At 39.1% G+C, this 12,265-nt stretch overlaps 1 protein-coding gene across 2 annotated transcripts; it reads right to left on the reverse strand.

The window, feature by feature from the left end:
* Window positions 1-472: 472 nt before the first annotated feature.
* ncam3 (neural cell adhesion molecule 3) lies at window positions 473-11,907 on the reverse strand. Of its 2 annotated transcripts, XM_047357159.1 has the most exons (17): window positions 11,758-11,907; window positions 11,363-11,440; window positions 11,076-11,273; window positions 10,805-10,942; window positions 9,735-9,878; window positions 9,492-9,609; window positions 8,090-8,244; window positions 7,866-7,999; window positions 6,542-6,674; window positions 6,266-6,433; window positions 6,021-6,140; window positions 5,595-5,597; window positions 3,027-3,154; window positions 2,769-2,937; window positions 2,472-2,664; window positions 2,255-2,383; window positions 473-1,928 (listed from the first exon to the last, which is right to left on the reverse strand). In XM_047357159.1, exons 1-17 carry the CDS (start codon window positions 11,810-11,812, stop codon window positions 1,901-1,903), a joined length of 2,091 nt encoding a protein of 696 aa, XP_047213115.1. In that variant the 5' UTR covers window positions 11,813-11,907; the 3' UTR covers window positions 473-1,900. The 2 variants fall into 2 exon arrangements, with proteins under 2 accessions (XP_047213115.1, XP_047213117.1); XM_047357161.1 differs by lacking the exon at window positions 5,595-5,597.
* Window positions 11,908-12,265: the final 358 nt, after the last annotated feature.

Genomic DNA, 12,265 nt, shown 5'->3' on the forward strand with positions numbered 1-12,265 from the left:
TTCAAGATAATCCTTGGTTCTCAAACATAAATAACATTGAATGGTAATGTTGCATCACTCTTTCGGTCATGGTTTTCAACCTTCTTTGATCATCTTGTTTATATTGTACATAACCCGTTAGTCTTCCTTATTCTTTAATTCTGCTTGGTAGTTTAGTTGGATTGTTTTAGCACGGTGAAGAGTGTGTTGATTGAAATATGTTGGACTTTGAGTTGACTTATTTTTGTTTATAAATTCTTGTATTTTAAGAAATTGTGTGAATTCATTCCGTGTGTGTGGAGTTTTGCTGTTCAATAATGTCAGAGCTTGGCTCAGCCCTTTTAATTTTGTCCTAATACCATCGCCTTATTGGGCTGGTATTCACAGGACAATCCTTAACAGACCGAAATATCATTTAATAAAATATTAAAGTATTCATATTAAATATTAAATAATATATTCATATTCATAATCACAACACAAGTTACAAACAGAAAGTTCAATGTGTTTATTTTAAGTGCTAGATTTACACAAGCCTGTGTCCAATTGTGAAAAGGAAGGAAAATAACATGTTTTTGTTCTTATTTTAAAAAGAAAAATCTGAAAAGTATTCAGCTACCTGAGACAATACTGGAGTTGCCTTTTGATACAACTAGAGCTGCTGGGTTATGTCTTCAGCAGCTTTAAGCATGTAGACACCGATTTAGGTCTGACATGTGTGTGTCTGTATGTTTTAGGGTTGCAGTCCTGCCGAAAGGTTAACTTTAACACTAGTCTCTATAGCAGCTTCTAAAAGGTCCTCAAAGATTACCTTGGATTTAGCTCCATCCATCTCCTCATCAAGTCTAACTAGCTTTCCTGCACCAAAAGAAGAAAGATGCACGATGCTGTCACCACGTTTTCCTGTGGAGACAGAGTGTAGTTTAGGAAATGTGCATCATTTAGTTTCTCAACGCATAGCAGTTTTGTTTGTAGGGAAACCAATAGATTTTTGTCAAAAAAAGGAAAACATTTTTTTTTATTTCAGATTTTACTTTACTTTAAAATGCAGAACACATTCATATGGTGAGCCTAAAACACAAAAAGCTGTTTATCAAACACATCAAAGATGTATACACAATGTACAGTGGTAGGAACAATGTTAGAATAAGTTCATGCCTTTTTCGTAAAAAAAACTTTCGGTAAGCTTTTTACTGAACTGCTGTTGGCAATATTGTAGCATTAATAGAAAACATTTTTGTAGATGAGTGATTACACTTATTTTAAGTAGCTTTAAACAACAAGTCCCTTATCTAACCCATGCTGACTTTCCAAAAACATTTTCACAGAAAAAGTGCTTAACAGCACAGTGAGCAACACACTTACAGATAGCATTGGATGTATCCAAACGCTCCTTTAACAAATAACCTTTATAAAGGTAACAGTAGAAAATAATAAATATTATCAAGTTGTTTTACATTCAAATTCAGTAACATACAGTTAGAAAATAAGGTGTTAAATCCATTGTAATGACTTCTGCTAGAGCCAACGACACAATGTTAACAATAAAGAAAACTAGCAACGTCAAAAAGATAATTCTGTCTGTGAAACTATGAAAAGCACCAGCTAAACATTTGCTGTGCCAAGTAAATGTTACTCTTTTCTTTCACAAAAGCTGTTGCAAAGATTACACAGTAACAAAACTTTTACCCTGTAAAACACAGACATCATTAATACCCTGTTGTAGAACAAACAAGTGTTAAAAACAGAGGCAGGATCAGCTCAGTTTTATCACAATCAGTCCAGATCAGTCCAATTTCGTACAGTGTGTCACTGTGTTTGATTTCTCCCACAACAGCTGGGATCCACTGACTTTTTCCCTTCCTCTTTGTACAAAATGTTGTCTCTAGTTTTCACTCTTTCTTCTTCATTTTATAAGACCTCATGCATCAGTTGTGGGATGTAATTTCCTGCGGGAAAAACAACAGTAGTGTGTTGGAAAAAAGACAAATATAAAATTTGAAACTGCAAAATTATTTTATGTTCTGCTTTGTAACCTGCAGTTAAGTGCAAAAGTATCTAAATCTCTTTAACATTTTCACATTTAGACACATTTTAATGCAAACGTCAAAGTTTGTTTATTTGGATTTACAGTGATAGATTAAAAAAAGTTATGCATTGCTTTGTTTGGTCTACCACATAAAATTATAAAATGACAAAATCTCAAAAAGCTAAAATGTTATGACTTGCAAGGTACTGTTTTTATGCCACTGAGCATCTGGGAGAATAAACATACTCATTTTTGGTTAGGGGGGCTTTGTCACAGGTGACCTCTGTGAGATGACCGGCCTCTTTGCTGATTGTCTGAACCCCTGACTGCTGAATACTCCTTCTTGGTTTGGAAATAGCCTTCAGCGTTACGTCTCTGCAGGTAGAATATGCAGAAATATTTGTACCAAGTTGTTTGACAAAAGGAAATGTCAGAAAAAAGTGTCTTCCAGAAACCTCCTTACCCATTAGTCGTCCCCTCTCCTTCCTCAACCTTCTTGAGGCCAGGATCTTTCCACCTGGACAGTTTTCCAGCAACGGCCATGAGCAGACCACAGCGGTTTCGGTAGCAGCAGGTGGCATCTACAGCCAGGAACACCACCAGGAAGATCAACATCACGATGCCAGCCACGGTGCCTTTGGTCATTCTGCTGCTCACTGCGGGGACAAAGGAAAAAATTACCCAGATGACTAAAACTGGAATTATTTCTTATCTACAGAAAATATTTGTTGTATAAAGTGGAATGAGCGAGACAACACACCAGGCTGTTCTAGAACTGTAAAGTTGAACGTTGCAGGGATAGAGGAGCCATTATAATTGACAGCTTCAACTTCCAGACGATAGTCTGAACCAAAGGTGAGGTCTTTCAGGTTGACAGATTTAGCATCAGAGGGAAGCTGCATTTTGTGCCATTCGCTTTTTTCTGCTTCCTGGGTAAAAGGAGCACAGAAAGCTAGTTAATAAGGTAGAAATAAAATAGCAGAGGTACACACAGAGGTGAGCTCACACTGTGTCTCACCTCTTTGTATTTGACGTTAAGGTGCAGCAGAGGGGATCCACCGTTATCACTTTGTTCAAGAGGAACAGAGAAGGAGTTGCCCTCAACTTTTGCCTGATCAGTAGATATAGCTGGACTGTCTGGTTCACCTAAAAGCAGGAGGTGAAACACTCAACATTAACTGTAGTTTATAAAAACTCATAACACTGAGATATATGGAGACTTTGTTCATTTACACGTTTTCAGTTTTGCAAACAAGTACAGGTCCTTCTAAAAAAATTAGCATATTGTGATAAAGTTAATTATTTTCCATAATGTCATGATGAAAATTTAACATTCATATATTTTAGATTCATTGCACACTAACTGAAATATTTCAGGTCTTTCATTGTCTTAATACGGATGATTTTGGCATACAGCTCATGAAAACCCAAAATTCCTATCTCACAAAATTAGCATATTATTAAAAGGGCCTCTAAACGAGCTATGAACCTAATCATCTGAATCAACGAGTTAACTCTAAACACCTGCAAAAGATTCCTGAGGCCTTTAAAACTCCCAGCCTGGTTCATCACTCAAAACCCCAATCATGGGTAAGACTGCCAACCTGACTGCTGTCCAGAAGGCCACTATTGACACCCTCAAGCAAGAGGGTTAGACACAGAAAGAAACTTCTGAACGAATAGGCCATTCCCAGAGTGCTGTATCAAGGCACCTCAGTGGGAAGTCTGTGGGAAGGAAAAAGTGTGGCAGAAAACGCTGCACAACGAGAAGAGGTGACCGGACCCTGAGGAAGATTGTGGAGAAGGGCCGATTCCAGACCTTGGGGGACCTGCGGAAGCAGTGGACTGAGTCTGGAGTAGAAACATCCAGAGCCACCGTGCACAGGTGTGTGCAGGAAATGGGCTACAGGTGCCGCATTCCCCAGGTCAAGCCACTTTTGAACCAGAAACAGCGGCAGGAGCGCCTGACCTGGGCTACAGAGAAGCAGCACTGGGACTGTTGCTCAGTGGTCCAAAGTACTTTTTTCGGATGAAAGCAAATTCTGCATGTCATTCGGAAATCAAGGTGCCAGAGTCTGGAGGAAGACTGGGGAGAAGGAAATGCCAAAATGCCAGAAGTCCAGTGTCAAGTACCCACAGTCAGTGATGGTCTGGGGTGCCGTGTCAGCTGCTGGTGTTGGTCCACTGTGTTTTATCAAGGGCAGGGTCAATGCAGCTAGATATCAGGAGATTTTGGAGCACTTCATGCTTCCATCTGCTGAAAAGCTTTATGGAGATGAAGATTTCATTTTTCAGCACGACCTGGCACCTGCTCACAGTGCCAAAACCACTGGTAAATGGTTTACTGTGGTATCACTGTGCTCAATTGGCCTGCCAACTCTCCTGACCTGAACCCCATAGAGAATCTGTGGGATATTGTGAAGAGAACGTTGAGAGACTCAAGACCCAACACTCTGGATGAGCTAAAGGCCGCTATCGAAGCATCCTGGGCCTCCATAAGACCTCAGCAGTGCCACAGGCTGATTGCCTCCATGCCACGCCGCATTGAAGCAGTCATTTCTGCAAAAGGATTCCCGACCAAGTATTGAGTGCATAACTGTACATGATTATTTGAAGGTTGACGTTTTTTGTATTAAAAACACTTCTTTTTATTGGTCGGATGAAATATGCTAATTTTGTGAGATAGGAATTTTGGGTTTTCATGAGCTGTATGCCACAATCATCCGTATTAAGACAATAAAAGACCTGAAATATTTCAGTTAGTGTGCAATGAATCTAAAATATATGAATGTTAAATTTTCATCATTACATTATGGAAAATAATGAACTTTATCATAATATGCAAATTTTTTGAGAAGGACCTGTATATGAAGTTTACCTTCTGTAAAGAGAGGACAGCAGATTACACGTCACCGAATGGAATCAGCAGACAGCAAAGAATGATGACATGAAATTGTTAGAATGATGACCCAATGGAAAATGAACATTAATAGACAGAGACGGCAGATGAAAATAAAGATGAAGTCTTGTGAGTAGGCAAATTGTAACTGTTAAATAACCTTTTTAATGTACAAACACTTCACAACCGGTCTATACCCCACACGCACAGAGCCCTGAAAAATTATTTGTTCTGCTTGAACTTTTCACATTTTATTCTGGACTTTATTGGGATTTTAAGGGGGTCAGTAGTTGGTAAAATCACCTTTCACTGCAGTTACACCTGCTTATCTTATGAGCTCTGTCTCTAGAACAGTGTTTTTTAACCCCAGATCTCCAGGCACACTGCCGTACATGTTTTAGATGCTTCCCTGGTTTAACACACTTGATTTCAATTGATGGCGGATTAACAGGATTTTACTGAACTGCAATTTTTGGAATCAGGGGTGTTAAAGCGAAGAAACATCTGAAACATGCAGTGCAGTGTGTCTGGAGGACCACAAGTTGAAATACACTGCTCTTGAAGTCCAGTCATAAAGATGGTATGTTCAGGGAGACGCGCAATGTGAGATCTTATTGCAATTTCTTCATAAATGCCAGATTTGTGGAGTCCATGGCTAATAGCTGTCCTATTAACAGATCCTTCCACCTTCTCTGATTAGTGCTCTCCTTGCTTGTCAACCATGTGTTCGTAGGTCTGGAGTTATTCTATACTCTTTCCATTTTTACATGATAGACTGAATAGCTCTCCATTGGATGTTAAAAGCTTGAAATATTGTTTAATAATTTAACCTGGCTTTAAACTTCTTCACAACCTAACCTGTCTGCTGTGTTCCTTGGTCTTCATGATGCTGTTTATTCGCTAATGTTCTCTAACAAACCTCTACGACCTGAGATTTATACACAGATGGACTACTTACTAATCAAAAGGCAACAGCTTGCATTCAGTGCTATCAGAGTGAAGAGTGGCGTGTTTGTGTTGCCAATTCCATAAAATCCCAATAAAATACTTTTAAGTTGTTTGTTGTAATGTAGTTGCGGTAGATATACTTGTCTAGATAATGTTAAAACTTACGTTTGCCTTCAGTGCGAACCGTATTTTCTATTGAGAACTGCCCCCGCCCCACATTATTTAAGGCAGCCATGCGAACTGTGTACTTAGTGTATGGCCTGAGGTCGGTGATAGCCAAAACATCTACAAAAACACAAATACAAAGAAGGTACAGCATCAGCCTGATGACTGGATCAGTAGGTGAAGGAGTTTAATGTTTAAACCATAAATTACAACCACAGAACCTTAACAAAAAGTAAACATTTTACCTGAAGCTGCAACGATGGTCTCTTCCCACTTTTCTATTGCATTTTTCCTCCACTGCAGAACAAAGCTTTTGATCGGTGTTCCTCCATTGATGGGAAAGGTTTTGAGTGTAAAGAGCACCGAGGTTGGACCAGGGGTGACCGTCAGGTAATGTGGCGGCCCGGGCTGGGCTGGGGGGGGTCAAGCGGAAAGAGAGTAAAATACCAAAAAAGAATGTAAATCAGAGAGACATGTTGATCACTAAGGGGAAATATGCTTGTGTGCAGATAAAATCTTACTGTGTATTGAAACATCTCTCGATGCATTTCCAGAAGTACTGACAGCCATGCAGGAGTACAGTCCGCCATCAGAGGGGATCACGTCCTTAATCTCCAGCATGCCATCCAACACATGGATACGACCAGCCATATCCTGACAGAGAGGAATGGAGGGTTCAAACACTCAAAATACAGAACTTCCAGATTAAATATGCTAGGGTTAAGCAATTTTTCCATGACACCCAAGTTGCACAGTTACAGTGACTCTAAAAAGTAAGAACACCCGGTTAAAATTTTAGGTTTTTGAGATGTAAAATAATGAGGCCAAGATAAATTATTTTACAAAATGAAAAACCAACAGATTTGTTTGAAGGAAAAAAAAAAATTAAACATGCAACTCTCTGCTGCATAAGTGGTCATAGCCTTAGACCCTATTTAAGGCAAAACTGAAATGTGAAAATGGTGTAATTCCCCAGCCAAGCCACTAGTTGGCGGTATGTTCTTTGAAACTTAACATATACAAACATTTATTGCCAACAAAACGGGAGAAAATAAGCACTTTATTGGAGAAACGTTGCTACCTTCAAAAGAGTCACCAGCACAAGAAAGCACCCTGCAATCCGCCATTGTCATTGTTGAAAACGTCTTGTCAGCAGCCGTTATGTTGTGCGTGTGTGCATTAATTTCTACTGAATTCGGTCATAAAGCAGATGAGCCAGGGCTTCCCCATAAGAAAGACTCCATTTTGCTGTCTACACGTCAACAAGTCTAGGACGTTTTCAAAAACATTACACTGTGGAAACCGTACCATTGTAATGTTTTCAGAGAAAACGCGCGCCACTGTCACGAAAACGAACAGTAGAAATGCAACTAAACTTGGTGTTTTCACTACAAAACTTTATATAAACAAGGCCTTAAACAAAAAATTTGTTACAGAATTTAGCATCCAGTCTTAATCCTTTCTAACCTTCTCTGCAAACCACGGCTTTACCAAAAGGTCACAAGTGAGCAAATAGCAGGAAAATCCAGTAGACAGTTGGATTTTAGTTCAGGTTAATTTGATTCACTATAATTATTGGCTATTACCTTCTTGAACACAAGATGACTGAATGCTAAAATTAAATTAAAAGGTGCTACAACAAACTTTAGTTTAAGGCTGTGCGCGTTTATGCAGCAAGGGTTTTGAAGCGGGTATTCTTTCCGCTTTGTTTGTTATTCACTTGAACTTTATACGATTTATGTAAAGGTATATAAATAATAATAAAATCTAAAATGATTTTTTTCTTATTTCAATTATTTGTTTGTTAACTGTACGTATTATGAGTAAATGTTTAAGCAGTATTACCAGTTCTTGTCCATTTTGCTTGTTGAGCCAGTGTAGATCAGGCTGAGGGTAGCCAGTCACGTTACAGGACACAGCAACTCGCTTACCCACATTCACACTGTGCTGATCTCCTGAGATAAACACCTCTGGAGGCTCTGAACATGAAACAAGCAACATCGTGCCACTTTGGTACAGTCTATCATAATAAAAGAAACAAATCAGTATAATGGAATAATCAAACCAACCAAAGACGTGCAGCATGAAGGTAGCACTGCTCTCAGCGATCTTGTTTTTGGCCGTGCAGACGTACTCCCCATAGTCGGCCCTGACCACAGACCGGATGGTGAGTTGGCTGCGATCTGAGTTGAAGAGGTGACGGGAAGGATCAAACTCCACAGGCCTTAGGATGAAAAATAAATCAGTTTTATGTCCTGTCATGTTTGTGTGACATCAAGGCACTGAGCACGGACAGTCTGTGATTTAAGAGGCCGGCAGAGAAAGGCAGAAATTTAAAGTAACAACTGAAACATAAACATAGAACAATTGATAAAGCCTGGTTCACATGGCCAGATTTTAAATTGTAGGTCGATTTTCAACACCTGAGAGACCCCACACATGACGATCAAACATTGTAGATAAAACAGGTTTGGGTCCTATAGTGTGTGGTGTACAGCTACACAGCAAGCACTAACACACTGCATACAAGCAGATTTCACTCACGAACATTCAGACGTCAGATGGGAAATCTTGCAAAACCACTCGAGATCAAATTTTTCAGAGTAAATAAACATGGCTGACGAGGAAGAAGCATTAGTGATAGTTTGTGGACAAATTGTAAGAGAAAATCATTACAAAAAGAAAAGGTGTTGGGTAAAGGAGTGGAGACAGCGTGAGCTGGGGCTCTACTGGCTACACTATGATATGGAAGTGAGTTGTCCGTTGTTTTCCTCAGTAAATGTCGTTACACACTGTGTTTGGATTGTTCTCTGTTCTGATATTTCATTGAGCTTTCCTGGATAATTACAGTTAAAATGAACCTGCATAGATTTCTATTGCACCATGGCAGCTGTTTTGTCTTCTGTATTTTGGATTTCCCTCCATGTTTCCATCACCTCGCTTTAACAGGCTGAGTGTTCGTTTGTCCTCGGGGAACGTCCCACATGCTAGGATATCGGACCAAGACAGTCCAACATGTTGAAAATCACCAATTTGAGGTCCCGATGTCATTTCTAGCAGACTAGATCATTTTTAACACACAGCAAGAATATATCTCTTAAGATTATCTTTAGAGCCATCGTCATAATTAGGCCATACTTAAGATTGTATGAAGGGGAAGATCGGGTAAGAAATCGACATAATTATCTTGCCTTGTGAACCAGGCTTAAGATCCACAAGAGCCATGGTTCTCAAACAACCTTCAGAGGTAGTCAGAGCAAATCTTGGTACTGATTATTTTCAAGGTAAATACAAATGAATTAACTGTGTTAACATAAGATTTTTTTTTCTTTCTCTTTATTTGCTGAGGTGTTGCTTATTATGAAAATGTGAGATTCTGGCCAAAATCAACATGTAATGTTTAACATGCCAATGAAAATCTGTCTCTCAATGAGGTTCCACCTATTTAAGAAGTGCAAATTGTTAGCTTACATTGTCCAAGTGATGTTGGGTTTTGGCAGACCACCAACCAAACATGACAACGATACATTGGTTTCAGGCCCGACAGCAACTTTTTTCACTTCTTCTCTAATGTGCACAGTAGGAGGAGCTGCAGTGTGAGACATATTTAGAAAGAAAACAAAAATTGTTAGAAAATAAAAACAGGACTTAGTTGTTGGTAATAATCCTTTAAACCTCTGAATACCATAGATAATATGTAAAGAACTGACTAACCATTGACAACAACAGAGACAGGGAGCTGCTGGTAGATTGGTCTCCCCTTGATCTGGGCCTGACAAATGTAAGTCCCAGCATCCTCCCTTTTCACTTTCTCAATATGAAGCGCATTATCGGACGTCTTCCAAACGCGCCTTCCCGCTAAAGAGGGAGAAGCACCAAAAGGTCAAGTTAACACTGTGTTAACGTCCATTTTTTTATTGTGTTATTGTGTTATACAGCTGGGCAAAGTGAAAGCAATTCACTGCAGATTCTGCTTTAACAAACAAACAAAAAAACTTGGATAAGTTCACATTGCACAGATTTTTATTTATTTCTAACATATAAGATGTAGTTGACTTATAATGTAAATATTAACAAATAGTCACGCCATTTAATTGGGATGAAAAGTTTTTTATTGCTTGGCAGCAAGTTTTATTTGCTTTGAGATGCCACATATAAGGGAGCTACGAGCATCTTCATTTTAGGACCTTCTAGTGTTTAACCTGCGATAAATGGCCTCTGATTTTCCTCCTAACATAAAGTAAACAATTTCCTACTGATTAGACTCTCCACTGATAATAATACCAAGAAACAATCTATTATTATTGTTTTACCAAGACTGAAATCACATTTTATAATATTCTCTAAAAAGTTCTAAAATCAACAAAGTATTTTTAAACATTCTCAGATGAACCAGTCTGTGTCTGGTACAAGCTCAAGTTTGTATGCCTCTGCATCAAAGATTTTTTGAAATAAAAATTTGTAACCATCACTAGCCCGTAGTCTCATTAAATGTAAAATGTTATGCAAGTTCAAACACAGATTAAAATAATGCCCAAGCTGTGTGAAAATATGTTTTGTTATATTTTTGGCTAAATGAACCCATTCGCATTGTGGCACCCTCTAGTGTTGGATGTTTGAACTGCTACAATACCTATACTATTAATTTGTTCATGAAAAACGTTCAAATTTTTCATAAAATCCATAAATTGCCATCTTTACTCTCTTTGGCTGCATCTCATAAGATTAAAAATTTTTTGGCTGTTAAACGTTCTCAAGTTGTTGGTTCTAGATGTCGATCTTACGTGTAGAAGGGATTGGTTCCTTGTCTTTAAGCCATTGAACATCCACCGCTGGCTGCCCAGTCACCACACACAGCACCACCCCGTCTGTTCCCTCCAGAAACTCATGGTAGGTGGTGGTGTCATGAAATGATGGACCCTCTGAGAAAACAGGACAAAGGCAAGGATAAATACTTAGCTTGAGTTAACTTAAAGTACAAAAATGCCACAATGTACCCAAACATGTTACACCAATCTTGTACATTATGTTTGAGCATGTGTGTGCTGTACTTACTATAAATATACACAACAAACTCAGTCTCCACATTGTGTCCATCCTCAGACTCAAACTTGCAGGTATACGTGCCCACATCGGACAGGCTGGCTTTCCAGATAAGCAGTTTGGAGGTAGTGTAGTCCACCTTTGAGACAATTTCTTCATCATCAATTTCTTCTCCCTCCCTAAACCATGTCATATCTCCCTCTTTTGGAGCTGCAGGAGAGGCGACGGGAAGACAAAACAGTTAATGGATGGATGGATGGATGGATGGATGGATGGATGCCAAATACATTTTTTCTTACCTTTACATACTAGCAATATTTCTTCTCCAACCTGGATGTCTTGCTTACTTGATATGATTTCCAACCTTGAACTTTGACCTGAACAGAGGCAGAGTTTTGATTTTTTCTTTTATTGCATAGATTCACTCAGAAGAGCATGACTAACAGACTGACTGATCTTAATTAATGGAACCGTTTGGCTTATCAGTGGGGCATCGGCCTGTAGGCATGTTTGACTGTTCTATCTTTTACCGCTCTTTAATAATGGTATATCAGCTGTTTCATTCATTATTTCCAGCTTACATGTACAATCGCCTGTTCACACAATCAGTCATTTAGAAGTTTGTTACATACTGAAACACAAAACACTGCTGAAAAAGCTGTCCTAAATTCACAATGTAGTCAACAGTTCTTACCTGCACTGTACACCAGTGGCAGGAGCAGCAAGATGATGGCTGATTGGTTCAGCATCTTCTCCTGGTGGCAGCTTATCAGTCCAGAAAGGCTTCAGATGAGAACTCTCTGCTTTGAGAGAGAGACGCTCTGTGTCAGAGGTTATATACGGGCACTGGGGCAGATGAAAAGGGAGGAAATGTGAATGGGAGGGGAAACGGAGAGCAAGCTCTTGTCTCTCATCTATCTTACAGCCCAATAGACTTTCTGATGCTCATTCATGGAGTACAATGTGCCTCTCTAACTCTAACTTTTTTGCTTTTATTTCTTCACGTTCACAATATGTCTCCATATCTGTTTTCTCTACTTGCACCTTTTTGGCATCATCTTCTTCTCTTCCTTTCTCCTTCTTTACCCTGTCCTTAATTTCTTCCCTCCGGGCTACCGGATGAAAGCAGGGGCAGGCAGCCCTCAAGGGAAAGAAGGCATGACGAAAGATGTTTTTTTTATCTTTTCCTGTTTCATTTAAAA

The sequence above is a fragment of the Girardinichthys multiradiatus genome, chromosome 3 (genome assembly GCF_021462225.1).
Source record: "Girardinichthys multiradiatus isolate DD_20200921_A chromosome 3, DD_fGirMul_XY1, whole genome shotgun sequence".
Lineage (NCBI taxonomy): Eukaryota > Metazoa > Chordata > Actinopteri > Cyprinodontiformes > Goodeidae > Girardinichthys > Girardinichthys multiradiatus.